The sequence below is a fragment of the Crocodylus siamensis genome, chromosome 9 (assembly GCF_052110815.1).
Source record: "Crocodylus siamensis isolate JL-2025a chromosome 9, ASM5211081v1, whole genome shotgun sequence".
Taxonomy (NCBI): domain Eukaryota; kingdom Metazoa; phylum Chordata; order Crocodylia; family Crocodylidae; genus Crocodylus; species Crocodylus siamensis.
The window spans coordinates 44295763-44312626 of NC_143403.1; the positions used below are offsets into that span (position 1 = coordinate 44295763).

The 16864-nt window shown below is 49.1% G+C and overlaps 1 protein-coding gene across 2 annotated transcripts in view; it reads right to left on the minus strand.

Moving 5' to 3' along the window:
* The window catches only part of PLEKHG4 (pleckstrin homology and RhoGEF domain containing G4), a 199486-nt gene that overhangs the window by 37746 nt on the left and 144876 nt on the right, over positions 1-16864 (minus strand). For both annotated transcript variants that reach the window (XM_090062853.1, XM_090062854.1), the window contains exon 13: positions 14846-15037. In XM_090062853.1, coding sequence (XP_089918979.1) covers positions 14846-15037 — 192 coding nt within the window. The remainder of the gene's footprint in view (positions 1-14845; positions 15038-16864) is intronic.

The following is a 16864-nucleotide window of genomic DNA, read 5'->3' on the forward strand; positions in this document are numbered from 1 at the left end:
ATCCCAAGTAAATACAGGTAGCAAATTTACTCGCAATTAGTTACTGCACAGTAACACGCTCCTCTGGCCCTAGGTTCTCCCCCAACCCTGCATGAGCCTCTCACATGCCGAGGAACATGTTGCTAGTGGCAATGTCCTCTGTGGCTGCTGGGGGCAGGGACATATAGTGCAGACAGGTAGCTCTCCAGGCAGCAGCAAAAGCTGAGGGGCAGCATGGGCTTGCCCACCACACTGTCAATCCTCAGGGTCCTGTGCCAGGTGCACAGGTGTGCCTGGGGCACTATGGTCAGCAGCAGCAGCAGGGCATGGTGGGTCAGGCACCCTTTGGTCCATGGAAACATCTCCTCATATTGCATATGGGACACTCAGCAGGTGCAAGCTCAGAGCCCACATGATAGGGGGCTGATACTGGGGTGCCTCCCCAGGGCTGCGATTGGCAGCAGCACAGAAGACAGGCTGGCCTCCAGCAGAAGGTTGGGGGAGTGGCTGTGGAGTTTCAGCAACAGGTCTTGCCAGGAGCCAAGCTCGTCTGGGCCTGGGAACAAGGTAGGGGAGGCAGGCTGCCTGCAGCCAGCACCCAATGGCCCACCTGCCCCTGTGGAGCAAGGGAGGATGGGGGACTCAACCTTTCACTGCCTAGGCCAGGGCCTTCCCAGTCATCTTACCATGGTCCCTGGGCACCCAAGCACACATGACCCCCAATCTGAGGCCAGGCAGAGCATGGACTCCCTGGTACGAAGCATCTTATCTCAGAAATGTTGCAAGCTCTCACCAACAGCCTCTTTCTCCTGGCTCTGCAGGTCCTGCAGCTGCACATGAGGGAGATATACCAGTTGGCAGGCAGCATACAGTCTCAGAGTTACTGCCAGCCTCGGCTAGGGACCTCTGAATGTGCTGGCTCCAGCAGTTCAGGATCCAGGACCACACCCAGCTGCTGGACCACCTGGCCATGGTGGCTGAGGGGCACCTGGTGGACTCGTGAACTTAGCGAGTGGAGAACATTGCTTGTGAGGAGGTGCAGGACCAGCATGAGGAGGAACGGGACCAGCAGAATGACCAGGCAAACCAGGAGTTCTGGGAGAGGTTCGTGGCTCTGGAGATGTGGCACATTGAGGCCCTGGAGTAGCAGGCTGTTCTGCTGGCTAGGGCAGTGAAGGCCACAAAGGATTGCTGGTTGCTGGACACCATCCTGGCCCTGGCGGTCATCTTTGTGCTGCCAATCACCCTGCCCCCAGCTGCAGAGTCACCTGGCCTGTGGCAACCACCAACTGGCAAGCAGCAGGCCCCTGTGTGAGCCTGGGTGGAGGTGCAGCACTGTCTCCACCAGCCAGGAGTCTCTGCCATGGCCTCTGTCCTGGGTGCCTTGCTACCTAGTCCATCTGCCTGGGCCCAGCCCCACCACTTGCCCTGCCTCCATGCAGCTGCAGAGTAGAGCTGCCCACAGCGGGGCCAGCAACACATGCAGGCCCTGCTGATCTTGGCCACTGGCTGCAGGAGGGGAAGCCTGCCGCACTGGGAGAGCAGTCCCCACTGTCACCCCTGGGTGAGCCCCCTGCCCGTCAGCTTTGGTGAAAAGTGTGCACCCACAGGGAAGCGGCCAGACACTGGGGTGCTAGGCACCTGCCTCTCAGCTCCACTCCTAGGCACCCCCATCCCATGGCCCTCCACCCTGGGAGGGCACACGCACACCACTGTAAATAGTCTGCATGTAGAAGAGAGTGTTTTATTGGTGGTGGGTGGGGTGGGTTGTGGAGGGGCTCTGTTGGGAGGAAATGATGAGAAGCAGCTCTGTGAGGTGTGGGGAAGGAAGGGAAGGGGTCTGTTGTAGGGGAAGGAGTGGGGACAGACTCTGGTACAGACAGAATATGGGGTGGAGTCTACGGAATATGGGGTGGAGTCTGCTTCTGTGGACAGGAATAAACTGCTTTTTTGAGAATGGCCTGCAATGAGCATGGTGCTGGGGGGGGGAGGGGTGCGCTGGGACAGGGGTCCATGGACAGCTGTCCAGGCACACTACACCAAGGAGTGCAGGAGGAAGTGGTTGTCCAGTGCCTCTCACAGCCAGTACCCCGGCCCCTGCTGTCAGGTGTGCAGTTCACCCAGGGCCTTGGTGGGAGAGGCCCACCATTGACATTGTCACCATCACCGCAGCTGGCAGGTTGTGATGATCGATGACCTGGGGGATGCTGGCCTCGGAGACCCTGAGAGTGCACCAGTGTCCCTTCACGTGGCTGAAGGTACATTCCACCAGTGCATGGGTCTGGCTCAGGTACTGGATTAAGTATGCCTGGAGGGGATCCAGCTGGCCAATGTACAGCCCCATGAGCCAAGGGAGAAGCATCTAAGTGGGGCCCCCAGTGAGAAGGGGAGGGACCACCACTACACCCAGCTGGATGTCTGGCACCCCCCAGTGCAAAGTGCCCACTCTCCACCAAAGCTGGCAGAGCATAGCTGCAGAAAAAACAGGTGTTGTGGGTGCTTCCTGCCCAGCTAGCGCTTACATTCATGAAGGCGCCACGGAGGTCAACGATGGCTTGGAGCAGAAGCCCTACTGGCTGTAGTAGGGGTGGTTGCTGTGGGGCAGACAGGTGGACAGGGATGGGGTCCCATCTCAGGCACAGAACCCCACCACCTCTGCCAGGGGATCATGTACCTGGAGCATAGTGTGCCCCAGCATGGCCTGGAGTGCACCACACACCTCCAGGATAGACTCCCTGGTGGTGGCCTTGACCATGCCAAACAGATTCACAGATTCCCACCCTTGCTAATATTGTTATATGGTACAACTTACTTTAAACATAAAGTACATTTGTTACAAAGTTAAAAAGCATAAAATATGAAAGGGTGAAATGCCATGGCACATACAACAAATAGATCAAATACAATGAGAGGGAGGCATACTGATGCAGAATGCTATTTTACACCCATAAAAGCACCTACAAAATATATTTTTATTACAAGTATACCTTAACTTTGTAACAAACGTACTTTAATGTTTAAAAGCAAGTTGTACAATATAACAATGTTAGCACTGGCAGGAATCGAACCTCTACCTCCCTGTATTGGTCTTGGAGTGAATCATGATTGACTGCATAACACAGTAGCTAGTTACAAATAAAGAGTTAATGAGCAAGGATTAACACCTAGGAAACCACAGACTAAAGACAGGAAAGAATCAATACAGAGATAGGAACTCCTTGAAACTTCACTGTTAAAGGTACAGAATCCCCAGTTTGAGCTAATGAATGCTGGAGACCAACTCTTGGGACTGACTACCTCCCGATCAACCACTCCCACAGCCCTATTCATCACAGCAGTGAATTAATCAAAATTCATCAACAGACTCCCGATACTGCATGTACTCGTGGATGTGACCCCTAGGACTAACAGCTGCCATCCAGCAGCCACCAAAGGGGACATCCCACGAGGTCAACAACCCCTGGATTGGGTAAGCCCAAGAATTGGGAGTCACCAAAGTCTGCCAGAGAGGGATAAAAGGCAGCAAAGAATGTCCCCCAATGGTGCCCTCTTTGACCTGACCAGCACCCTGCCTGTCCAGCCAGAAGGACCAGCTGGCAAACCCCTTCTGAAGCAACATTGCACTGAAAGAAGCCTCGACTGGCCATTGATAATGGACTCCAGCGCTTGGGGATAGGTATATCTTGACACTGGTACTTAGTATTCATAGCTATGTACTGTTAGTGTGTGTGCGCACACATGAATGTGTGTGTTTGAGGGGATCAGCCCCAAGGTTTATGATCTGACTTTTGCATCCGTCTAATAAATTAGAATTTACCTATCTCCTGGACAGCTGGTAGATTTCATGGCCTCAGCAGGGGCTAGCATGCCAGCAGGTTTCATCCTTCTGCGCTTTAACACACACATTGTCACCCATGTCACGAGTTTTTCTTGTCCGCAGCTCGAGGTACAGTTTCCCCCAAATCCCTACATCTATCTCCTTGAAACTTAGCAGGCTTTTTGGCTTCGGCAGGGGCTAGCATGCCTGCAGTTTTGACCCTGCTGTGGCTTATCATTTACATGTAACATGAGTTTTGCATTCAAGACTTTGGGGTGCCACTTCTCCAAACCCCCTGCACCTATCTCCTTGAAACGTGGTAGGCTTCATGCCCTTAGAAGGGGCTAGCATTCCTGCAAGTTCCATCTAAATCAGGCCAGAAATGACAAAGTTATAGGCTGTTTCAATCTTCCCCATTATAGCCTATGGACGAAACTTCGAAACAGCGAAATGTTTCGACTTGCCTTGTTTTGTTTCGAGGCTGTTTCAACCTCAAAATAAGTCAAAACAAACTGAAACAAAACTGGCGGTGGACTTTGTTTTCCTCCTGTTCCCTACGTAGGGATGGCTAACATAGCAGAGGTTGGGCATGGCCAGCTTAAGCAGGGCAATGGCTAGCCGGATGTCCATGGGGAGAAGCGGCCGCACGGCAGTAGCCTGCCACTCCAGGTGCAGGTGGAACTTCTCCAGGAGGTCCTGGAAGGTCATCCAGAACACCTCCAACCACCGATTATTGTCCCAGGTGGTCTGGACAACATGCAGCCACCAGTCCTGACTGGCTAGGCATGGGAGGGCCGCCAGAACCCAGAATGCCCTGGGCCAGATGGCGGTTACTAAGGTGGGCCAGCAGGCCAAGCAGCGGGGTGAACGCGAGCTCAGGGCGCTGGACATCCCTGACAGAGCTGAAGGGGGAGGGGTAGGGGGTGAAGGGAGCAGAGGCTATGGTGATAGGGCCTCTGTGTGCTGCCATTATGGTCTGCACACTGTTCCTGAACACAAAAGTGGCTGGCCAGGGAGCAGGGTGTGGGGCTACCTTTCGAAGATGACCGGAGCCTCCAACTCCCCCAGGTGGCAGCAAGGGCCCAGGGCAGGGCCGCAGAGAGTGGGAGCTGATTGCTGCTAAGAGCAGCAAATCTGCTTCCACATCCCTGCATGTGTCAACACATGCCCAAATCAGTTTATTCTAGAGTAATTTACTCTAGAGGAACCTGACCCTGGAGTAGTTGCATGTGTAGATGAGCCCATTCTCTTTCCATTTTTCTTCAATAATACATTTTGCCTTCTGAGGTTTGGGGGTGGGAGGGGAGTGGGAGGGAAAGAGGCAGGCATCAAGCTTTTTGCCACAGCCAGGACTAAAGAATGTATTGTTTTAATGAAAATTGAGATTGCCATGTGATTCCCTGGCTCCAGAAACCAGGAATCTAAGAAAAATACTAAACTTTATGAGATGAATGATAAAAATCACAGCTGGCAGCACTGCATGGCAAAGATGAATCACCTCCTTGAGTACAGCCATTCAAACAACTTGCTTACTTCCCTATGCTTTTTCCCTCTTCTGTCTGTAAGCATCTGAAAATGACCTCAGAGTTAGTACTATACATGCACCACCACCACTTAGTAACAGAACATAAACGTGATGGAAAAAGAACAGATGCAATAAGATTATGACAAATTTCCCCCTAACTCGTGTGCAACATAGATTTTAATTATTCTCCATCTACTGTTTAAGTGATTCCCCTCCCTCACTATGCACTGAAATGAAGACAATGGGGACATAATGCTCTTTTTTCTTACCCTGGGTTCCTGTGGTTTACCTGTAACATGCAGAGCCATGCCTGGTCTGCTTTATTAATTAGCTAAGGATTTATTGGAGCCTGTCTGCATCATATGGGTTAAAGGCAGATGCCCAGAAGGCAGAAAAGAGTGCTTTTGCCTTGGGATGTGTGGAATTAAGCTATGTGATCTCTGCTTAGAGTGAGACTGGGCACAGAAAAGGTTTGTCAGTCCTATTAACTGCATGTCCCTTGTAAGCCTGGAAACAGGCCTGCCAGTTTGAGAGCAAGCTAAACATGCTAATGGGGTTCCTTTATGATCCCAACTCCCTTGGGGCAGCCAGGGGAATGTGGTCAGACAGCAGGGATGTGGGCTTTTACCAGGTCAGTCCAGTCCATATGTCTAGGTCTTTGATATGCAGATTGGAGCCATTGTGAGTTACAGCCCTGCTGTCTATGAGCTGGGGGAGGGGGAGGGTGGAGCTCCGTGTCCAGATTGCCTAAATAGATTTTTAAAATTCCCATGAAGTGGCTAACTGAATTTTCAATCTCTGCAGGTGATTATCAGATGCCAGCAGGTGAGCACTCTTGCAAGTAAAGGGCTCAGTGGGCATTTATACACGTGCTCCAGTAGTCAGGGGTTGGGGGGAGCACTTTAATTACAGCTGCTCTAATTAAAGCACCCAGAGCATCACATGTACAGTATCTGTGTCCCTGTGCTGAAAAATGGTGGTGGGGGCTCTTTAACTAAAGCTTGTGGAATGAGCCACCATTTTCAAGCGTAGGGATGCTGATACACATGATGCTGGAGTCTGCTGGAGCATGGTAATTACTGATTAATCGAATCTGTTTAGTTACAGATTAATCGAGTCTGCTTTGACATGCTGTAATTAGAGTGCATCGAAGCAGCCTCCCTGTATGTGTATAGGCACCAAGGCCTGTTCTGTTCCCACTACAAAACCTCTTGGTTCTGCAAGGCTGAAGAGCAGGGGAGGCTGTCAATAGCTGCAAACTTATATCCTGGGATAGGTTTCTTGGGAACAGAGTTGAACAATCCCTTAGACCCAGAGAAAGGAGAAACTGCTTTGGGGCCATCAGGGAGCTAGCTGCAAGTGTCTTGATCACCTGCACACTTTGGTGCTACTTTCCTCAGGAGGCCATTCAGTCCCTGATTTTCACAGGGACACCAATATTCATAAGTAGGTAATGATAAGGGGAACACAGGAATATCTGCATTGAGGGTCTCTGGTGACCTGGATGTCCTGGAGTGGGACCATCTGCAGGGACAGGGGGCAGCTGGAATCCTCTGTGATGTATCAAGGGTGAGGATAAAACTGGATTTATGTGAATAAGAGAATATAGAAACTTGCCTTGAAATGTAAGAATGGTCAAAAGGGAGGAGAAAAGGAGCATCCTGGCTCCTATGAGAGAAACAGCATGCTGGCTGGGCTCTGTTTTCTGTGTAGACTCCATCACACCCTCCTCTCCCTATCAATCTCCTGCTGCAGGGCAGCTGAGTATCTGGGGGTGTGAGAGGCATTAACAAAGCAAAGAGAAGATTCAGTTTGCCCTGGGTGGGACTCAACAAGGACAAGACGGCAAACCAAAGTCTTTGCTGAAAGACAGGAGGCAGGGAGAGAGGAGAGCAGTAGCTGCAGGCAGGCTGGGATCACAGTTTTACCATCAAATGTGGGTCACAGGAATTCTCTGCATTCACTGTGTTGTACTGGAAGTACCAGAGAGTGCATTTTTCTAGGTTTGGCATCTGGCTGACAGTAGGTCAGCGGACTTGATAGATATAAACTGCTGCTAGACTTATACCCGAGTGTGCAATACAAGACAAACAAGCAGTTCCTTCTGTTATCTTATCCTAGAAGCATTTACAGTAGCATATTACAAAAAGACTTGTTTCCTTCAGGGTAGCAGTTCAGAAATGCAGCTCCTAACAAAACTTCTGGAGGAAAAAGTCTGGAAGCTGAGGAATCTAACAGTGAATTCTTAGAAGATTAACACAACAGAAATCTCTGGATGAGGTGCAGCATGTAAGTTTTAATCTGTCAAATCCTATTTGCCAGTCAGTACATTGAGAAAAGTCTAGGAATTATACAGTGTCTGCTTTTGAAACCTGGGGACAAAGGAGACAGGGAGGCTAAAGTCTTTAGACAGGAACAGCAAACATCAGAAAAGGTTTACTGGTCTTATAAAAGAACTTTTCCAGCAAGACCTGGAAGAAAAGGAGTTGCACACGAGCTGAGAATTCTCATTCAGTGGACTGACCTTCCAAATCCAGACCTGTTCATCAGTCAACCAGTAAATTGTTCTGAGCAGACACCTTTGGAAGGTACATGATTTTAAATGAACCCCAAACCATAAGTGAGGGAGAGGAGAAGCAAAAAGAAGGATAAGAAACCACAGGCTGTTGTGTAGGGTGCTGTCTGGCTGAGGTAACTCCTTCTAGATGGGTTCTGTAGAGTGCTGGACTGGATGTGTTACATAGACCACTTGCCTCAGGCTCAGCTGATCTTCTCTCCCTCCTTATCCTGAGTAAATATTAATGGTAATGGGAGCTTTTGAGTTTTAAGCTGTTATTTCAGAATTTCTTGTGGAGCACTCCAGTGAGAAAAAAACATCCCTGACATCTCAGGAGAGAGAAGGGAGAGTGCTGCATGTTAGACTTACTTTTGGAGCTTTGGTTATGATTTGTGGCCTTTGACCAAAGCCTAGGTAATGAGACCATATAATTAAATTGGAAATAGCATGGTACCAGCATGGCATGAACAATCGTACAACAATCAGTCAAGCTGTTTCAGCTCATACACTGTCACAACCAATAACGAAAATCCACGCAGCATCAAGGAACAGGTACATCCAGAGCAACATAAGGTTTCATGCCAAGGATATCCCAAGCACAAAGCATTGCTAGTGTTACACCAGAGTGCAAGCCTCATTCAGCATTATCAATAAAGGGAGCCTTAGACTTCCATGACAGAAGACGTGGGCTATCATCTCTGCATTAAAGATGGACAAGAGCACAAACACACACACTCTCTCCACTGGGTTCTCTCCAAGTGCACAAAAAAGCACACACACAAGAAGCACTCCCATGATTCATGCTGAACACATACAAATGCATGCAAGCTACTGACTGACACACTTTCTGTACACTGTTTTAAAACAACTGCAATTCAGTTAGCCTCTTAGTTTGAATGCTGGATCCTTGGTACTTACAACAGCATTTTCTTGAGTCTGTTTGCTGTTGAAATCAGGGGGGGTATGCGTTTGATTCAAGTGGTAAGTACATGATGGTTTGTAGAGAACTGTTCCTGAAAGCAGGGGCTGGTCCACAGGCAGCTGAGAGCTGATGTCAGACAGGGTCCCCAGCCTCCTTTCAACCCACAGAAGGAAGGATCTTGCCCACAGGACAGAATGTATGGACATTAGCATGCATACAGCAGCAGGACAATAGGAAGGGATAGGGCGGAGCTGCCATACCAACTGCAGACCAGCTGTCCCTCACCCAGAGGGACAGGCGCCTCCTTCCCTTGCTGAAGTCTTTTTTCCTGAGTCACAAAGAGTTGTGAAATGTTCGGCATCCAAGGCATGAGAAAGCAGGCCAAGGATTGAATCATGTGCAAGAGAACAGAGGGGTTGCCATATGCCTGTCACTGAGAGGGGGCGACTCCCAAACCCACCAAAGGGATGCAGATCAGGAGAGGGTTCCCAGACCAGGAGAATGTGGGGAGAGGGAGAGCCAAGGAAAAGATAAGCCAAGGAACTGTGGGGAAGCTCTCTAGACACGGTGAAGAGATGTGGGAAGTTGTGCTCATATGCAGATGAGACTGCAGATGGCTTGGAGGGCTTGGGGTTTCCTCACAGAAGAGAGAACCCTGGTGAGGCAGAGGAGGGGAGTAGGCAGATGACCAAGAGACTCCCACTGAGAGGGCAGGGGGACTCCATAGGGCAAAGCCAAAGTGGTTGCATGCTCTCTCTTCTCCACTGCCACCATCTGCCAAGAAAGTCCCTTGCACTCTTCCCCTGTCAGGGCAGCATGTTTCTAAATCCCTCATCATTATCTGGAATCTCAAACTTCCTATGTAATGCACATCCTTGGGAGTGCTGCTCCAAGGGAAGCAGAGACAGTGCTCCCCATGGAAAATGGCTTCCAATCTGGGGCTGGGCAACACTCTGAATCTTCAGCGAGGCACAAATGAGCCACAACCTTGCACAACCCTGTTGCATGCAAGAGGAAGCCTCTGCTTCGAGCCTTGGAATTGTGGGCAGCTCAGACTCCCATGCAGGGATCCTTCCAGTGCACAGGAAAGGTTTCTTTTTCTAGTAAATCCAAGATAATTGATGGTTTGAGAAGCTCCAGGCAGAGTCCAGGGGGAATCAAAGACAACTGGTGAAATGATTTTACTCAGGGACATAAATCTAAAAGAAAAACATTAAATGGCTAACAAGACAGCAAGTGAAACTTAAGCGGCCTGCAGCCATTTTGGTTCTGAGATGACTCCCATCTCTGCACCACCATGGGCCATGAGAGGCAGTAGGAGAGGAAGAGGGTAGCCAGAAGGCCCAACACAGTCATTATCTCATCAGAACAAAGTGAGCCCCAGAGCTTTATATCATGAGTTAGCAAACTATGGCTCACAGAGCCTCTGGATCCTGGCCACAGAGCCATGGCTTTAATGGTATCTGGCAATGGGAGGGCTCCCTCTGTGCTGTGCCACTCAGCTGCCTGGGGCTCCAGCAGAGGGACTTTCTCTATAGCACCTTTCAGCTGAGCAGTGGAGAAAAGCAGCAGCTAGATCCTACTGCCCACCTACCTTTGACCTGAGCTGGGTCATTCCCAGTTACCTGCTGGAAAATGCCATCAACTCCCTGCTTTACAGTCTCACATATGTCTTTATTTGCCTGGCCTCACGCAGTGTGGTGCTAAGTCCCCTTACCACAGCCTGGAAGCAGAATACTCAAGGGATGGAAGACAGCTGAGGGTCAATTTCAGAGGAGACAGCAGTCTCTCAACATAGCTAGGCTGGGTTTGTAGAAGTGGAAACCAATGCTGTTCTCTTTCCCCTTCTGCAGGGGCAAGGCCAACAATCCCTCATCTACCCACCCACCCACCCACTCAGCTCTACCACTGCCCCACCTCTGTCAGGCACCAAGGACTCCTGCCATAAAAGAAACAGAGGCAAGTGTGGAAACATTCAACTTGGCATTATCTGCATCCTCTGGGAACAGGAAGAATCCAGACAGACTAGTGTGCAAGTTTCCTGTGGTCTGGCCAGCTCAGGCTGCCTCGCTACATAGAGCTTTTCTCCAACTGCTTCTTCTTGGCCTTTAGTAAACCCTGCAGACAATTCCTATTTGCCTAGTAATTTTCACTCACCCAGACTGTGTCTTGGAAACACTGAATGCTGAACTGCTTCTCTCTCTCCTCCTGCTCCACTCTAGTTACAATCTACAGCAGCTTCTAAAGGACAGGTTTGTAGGAGCTTGCTTCCTGCCTGTCTCACATCTTGCACCCACTGCTCCAAAAACTACAAGGCTCAGGAATCCCTTCCCACAAGCACAGCAGTGAACAGCTTTCTAGAATTCAGCTTAGCCTTTGGCAGAAAATATGTACATGGACCATTCCTATGATTTCTGTGGAATAACCTGGGCTACATTCCTGCATAGGAAATTTATAGAGGCACGGCAGCAGGGCTTCCATCTGATGCACCCTCACCACCCTCCTGTAGTCCATGAGACCTGGCACATCAGAAACTCTTCTGGAGGAGGATGACCAGTGACCTTGCTGACTTTGGACTTCCCCATCCAGCCTCTGGCTTATCAGGAGGGACTGTTAGGTTCAGGAGACTCCCAACTAAAGGTCATTATGTGAGGACAGAAAGGACCAGCCACAGAAAGGAGTAAATTAATTTAAGCAGAACTTTGCTCTTCCCTTCTCACCACAGACCATGCTGCCACCTTGTCTTTTTAAAGACAGAATGCATTTTGAGAAGCGGCGCTAACCTAATTGTCACCTGAAACTTTCAAGCTGCTCAAATAAGGTTTGTTAATGAGGCTGCACATCCTGCAAGTTAAAGGTCCAGCCATACCAAATTACCTAAAATAGCAGCATATTTTATGTACTACTCCTTTATAAATGCAACAAGATATAGATATCATTGACTGGTCCACTGAAACCAGTGAGGTCAAACATTTGCTCTCTACTTAGCTAGGCTACTTTTCCTTGTACCCAGCCTCTCACTCTTGCAACCCAAGTCATACACCATGCAGAAGACTCAGCTGCAGGGGATTTTTCTGTGAAGAAGGACTACACTTCTTGCAATTAAAGCTAACTGGCTTGCTTTAAAGGGCTAAACATTTTTTTTTAAAGAAACTTACAAATGGACTCCTAATAAATCGCCATGAGAAGGAAACAAAGCAAGGAGGACAGATTGGGAATGTCTATATGTGTGCTCTAATGCGCAGTAGCTTATTTTACCACGCATTAAAGTGTCACATAAAAAACTGCAATTATGCTAATGTGAAGTAAAATAGCCTACTGAGCATAAGACATCACTTAAAAACCATGCGCATTTATTACTGTGCATTGAGGCAGCCTAATGTGCATTTCTTTAGTATCGCACATTGGAGGTACTAAATTTAATGCACATTAGAAAAAGCACCTTAATGCATTTGTAGACATGCCCATTGTATTCTAGCCCAGAGGTAGCCAGACTGGGGAGGGAGCAGGAAACACAGTGGCAAATAGGTCAGGAAGCAGAATGCAGAACAGCAGATTGGGTAGGTATCACAGGGCAGGGAGCATGAAAGCAGAACAACAGATTGGGTAGGGAATGGGAGTGGCATTCAGAGGAGGTGCAGGGCTACCTTGTGGCACACCTGTCAAAAAGTTTGGCCCCTCTGCTGTTTTAGGCTCTGAAAACCATACCACTGCATGTCAGTTTGTATTTAACCGCTATGCAGCTGGTTAGTACTTCTGAGACCCTCAAGACCATGACCACCACTGAGGTTTCTTTTGTTTTCCAATCTAAAAAGGCCAGAATTGCTGTCCAGTTTTACAGCTCAGGACCTGGACACATGGCCTTTTTACATCAGTGTGATTTATATCTGTTTTGCAGACTGATACAAATGACACTTGGGTTTGGTGTGGACAGTAGAACAGCTCTGTTGAGGTGACTGTATACTATAAGCTGCTATTACAGTACTTGTGTGAACAAGTGGGTGAACAGCTATTTGCCTGAGCAAACAGCTACTATGGGATGATTTCTATATACCCCCACCTCCAATAGCATAATTTATGCCACTGCCATTCTACCCTGACTTTTCCTTGGGTAATTCTACGTTAGATATGAGTAAGTTACACCAGCATGAGCTATACATTTGTGTCTGCTCCTTTTTCATGTCAGTTTAAAGACCAGATGCAACCATGGAAACATGTTGTATACCCAGGGCTTTAGTTACAGGCTGGGCTTGGGGTGTTTACTGCCTGTGTTAAGAGAAGGAGAGATAATGCAGTAATTACAGGGCAGTATGCAGTAGGGGCAGGAGATGAGAGAGCTACTGCTAGGTGGTACTACAGATTTCCTGTAACACTGGACCTACCTTTCTGCCCCAGTTTGCCCAGCCGATGAAAGCAATCTGTATTTACAGGGCTACATTGGTTGTAAAGTGTTCTGTAGTCTTATTGCTAGAGCAGCCATCTAACTCCCCTTTTCAGTCATCAGCTGATGTAATGAAATATTTAAAAGATCTCTCCACAATACTAACATGATATTCTGCTCCTGGTGACAGCATGAAACTTGTGCTGGACACTATGGGAATTGTTTGTGTGCAGCAAAGAGCAGTCTGCAGATTGGACTCTGGAGACAAGCTAAAGTAGATGTGAAGAGTGCCAGAGAACTCACCTAGCTCCTCCCTTGTGGCACAGCACTGTTCTGGGTACTTCCTCTAGGCTCCTCCCTCCCAGAGGATGGTTTTTGACGTTTCCACATTCAGCTGAATTCCCCCTCCCCACCCTGAACACCTTTAGCTGACAAGGCAAGACAGAGAGACAGCATCCAAGTGGCACCTGCATCTGGTGAAGCTTAGCACTGAGTGTCTTATTCTTTCTGGAATCTGAGAACTTCCATACCCAATGTTTGTGCAAGTGTGGAATAGATGGAACACAGCTCATTGGCCTTTTGCACTTGCCAAAGTTAGATTTTAAAATGCACTTGGAAAATCCTGCTGTTTATTTATCTGTGGCCTCAGAAACTAAACTGCATCAGCCCCCCATTCCTCTCCATACAGTAGCAGGCAGACCAAAAGGGCATGTCTGCTTTAAACCAAACACATGAGAATTCTGGACCTGCAGAGCTCCCAAACAAAAACAGGTCCAGCCTTATACACATCTCCATTTCTTCCTTGTCGGTTATTTCATAGATTTCATAGACATCAGGGCTGGAAGGGACCTCGGGAGATCATCGAGTCCAGGCCCCTGCCCAAAGGGCAGGAAGTCAGCTGGGGTCATAGGATCCCAGCAAGATAAGCATCCAATTTACTCTTGAAGGTGTTCGATGTAGGTGCTTGAACCACCTCCGCTGGCAGACTGTTCCAGACCTTGGGGGCTCGGACAGTAAAGAAATTCTTCCTTATGTTCAGCCTGAAACCGTCTTGCAGGAATTTGTGACCATTCAACCTAGTCATCCCTTTGGTCCTGCTTGCTTCCTATGGGCCTCACCACCCAGCAGAAAGCTCTGCTGCCCTAGGCATCCCTTTGTTCTGGGGTCTTGCTTCTTTGAATGGACTAGCATAGAAAAGACTTGCACAGAACAGAGAATGGGCTCTTTTCATGGCTGGATTGGAGGGCTTTCTCTTGACATAACACCGCATTGTACTGTCCACAGCCTGAAGGACATAGTGTTTTCAGCATAAGCAACGGCCAGGCCCCACCACCAGTGATCAGCGCTGTAACTCTGGATGCAAAGAACTGATATCTGGTTCCTGGGTCTCCAGGCAGGGCTCTCACAGACACTTATGTCCCAACAAGGAATTGTGGCAGACCATTCCCCATTCTTTATCCCATTCTGTACTAGAAATGGCCTTTTCATGGACAGATATACTTTCCTCCAGCTACCAAAAAAAATTTAAAAAATGACAGGTATTAGGCTAAAAGGGACTTCACCCATAGGGTCACTGAGTCCAGTCCAGATCAGTTCTGCACCCCTCCCTCCCCATAGCACCCCCAGCTCCTCCTGGAAGGCTGTTCCAACATTTCACTCCTTACCTTGTCAAAGAATTCATACAGCCTGACTGTCTCACTAATCCGACTCCTACTTTCATCCAGGTGGGTGCAGAATTCCTCCAATTGATTTCTATATGCTTGCAGCTTAACCCTATAAATGTGAAGGTCTGCAGAGGAAAAGTCTTCCCACCTGTTCAGTTTCTTCAGCACTTCCTGCCCCCTTCTACAATATTCCTGAAAGCAAAAAGCAAAATTTTAGGTTACGGTGGGGTACAGTGGAGACCTGCAAACAGATACCCTGAGCAGCACTCAAAGTGCCTGGGAATGGTTCTGGCTAACTAGACTGGATCTTAACTCTAGCATGCTACGGAATTCACAAAATGGTGCTCCTCTGCATAATCATCATTACAAGGAACCACTAAATTGTGAGAGTCAGGTTAGATACAGGGACTCTGTAGCCTTAGCATCAAAGGGCCTACATGATAAAACAAAAAGCTACTTAGGATCAAAGAAAATGAACTATTTTAAGAATCTGAAGTGAGATCCAAGGGTCCACCACGAGGTCAGGAGTATATTTTAAATAATCCTTGCTCCAGGCTGGGCTCTCATGAGGAGATATGTGACTTCCCCACTCAGCTAGGGGTAAGTAGCCTGGAACTAGGGGCTTTTAGGTGGATTTACCCAGAGGAAGTGATGGATTAGGCCATGTTTATTTGGTTGCCATTGTTCCCCTGGCTTACCTGTGGCAGGTTAGGGTGTTAGGTCTGTGCTGTGTCAAGGTCGATAATAGTCTTATATAGTTTAAATTATGGTTTGTATAGCATGGTTGGGACAGGGATAATCCTGCCAAAGCAGGGGGTTGGGACTACATGACTTCTGGAGGTTCCTTCCAACCCTACTTCTTGATGATTCTATGATTTCACATCCCTGCTAAGCATAGGCCATTGCTGACCCGCCTTGGCCACTTGATCCACCTCTGCCAGTTAAGGAGAGCAGAGGAATCAGAGGGGTGTTAAGCATACACCTCAGCACAGCCACTAGGCTCTTTTTAGATATGTGCTCAGAACCCTCCATCTAGTTGCCAGATTCAGGTATGGGTGGAATCTGAGCGAGTGGAAAGGCCTTGTTTCTTGGCAGTGGTTCTGGGTTTGGCAGGGAGGCAGTCTGGTCTTTTTTAATATGGTCTTAAAAAACAGGACTGCACAGGCACCTTGGGGAGGGCTGCACTGCCCCGCAGTCCGCCCCGAGGTGCACACGCAGTCGCCACCAGCACGGAGCTGACGCCAGAGCTGTGGACCCCGGCGCAGCTGTTTGCAACCTGCCCGCTGCTTGCTGCAGCTGCCCAGAGCCCGGGTTGGCTATGAACACCTGCACCAGCCTCATCACCTCCATGCCGGGAGTGGGGGGAAAGACCAGGGCTGCGCTGCCTCAGGCCCCTCCCCCACCGCCCATTCCGAGGCGCGCGTGCACGTGCTGGTGCAGAGCTGATGCCAGAGCCCAGCACAGCTGTTTGGAGCCTCTTGGCTGCAGCCAACCCTGGCTCTGGGGAGCTGCTGCCTGCTGGGAGCAGCCCGGGAGACACTGAGACACTGCAAGCCCTGCTGGGAGCAGTCTGGCTCCATCACTGGCAGCAGCTACCCAGAGCTGGGTCTGGCTGTGGCGTGCCAAGCAAAATGTCCTCACATGCCACGTTCGGCAGGTGTGCCAGGGGTTGCCAACCCCTGGTCTAGATGATGTGCATGGCACCTGGAGAAGAATGGTTTTAGATTTCCCTCTGACATATATGTTCAGCAAAGTCCTCAGCCTAAGTTTGCAGAGCACCGAAGCCCACGCTGCTCCACAGGCATTTAAGGGGCAATAGCACAGCATCTCAGATCCTCTTAAGGTGGAAACAGACATTGCCTTGTGCTGCTGTAAAAATTTTTACATCACCACAAAGGCCAAGCACACAGACGTCCATATGTTTTGTTGCACCAAAAAATGCCCCAAATTTGTGGCCATGACAAAAGGTAGTATCAATTTATACTAGTATTTAGCATTTCATAGATTTCATAGACATTA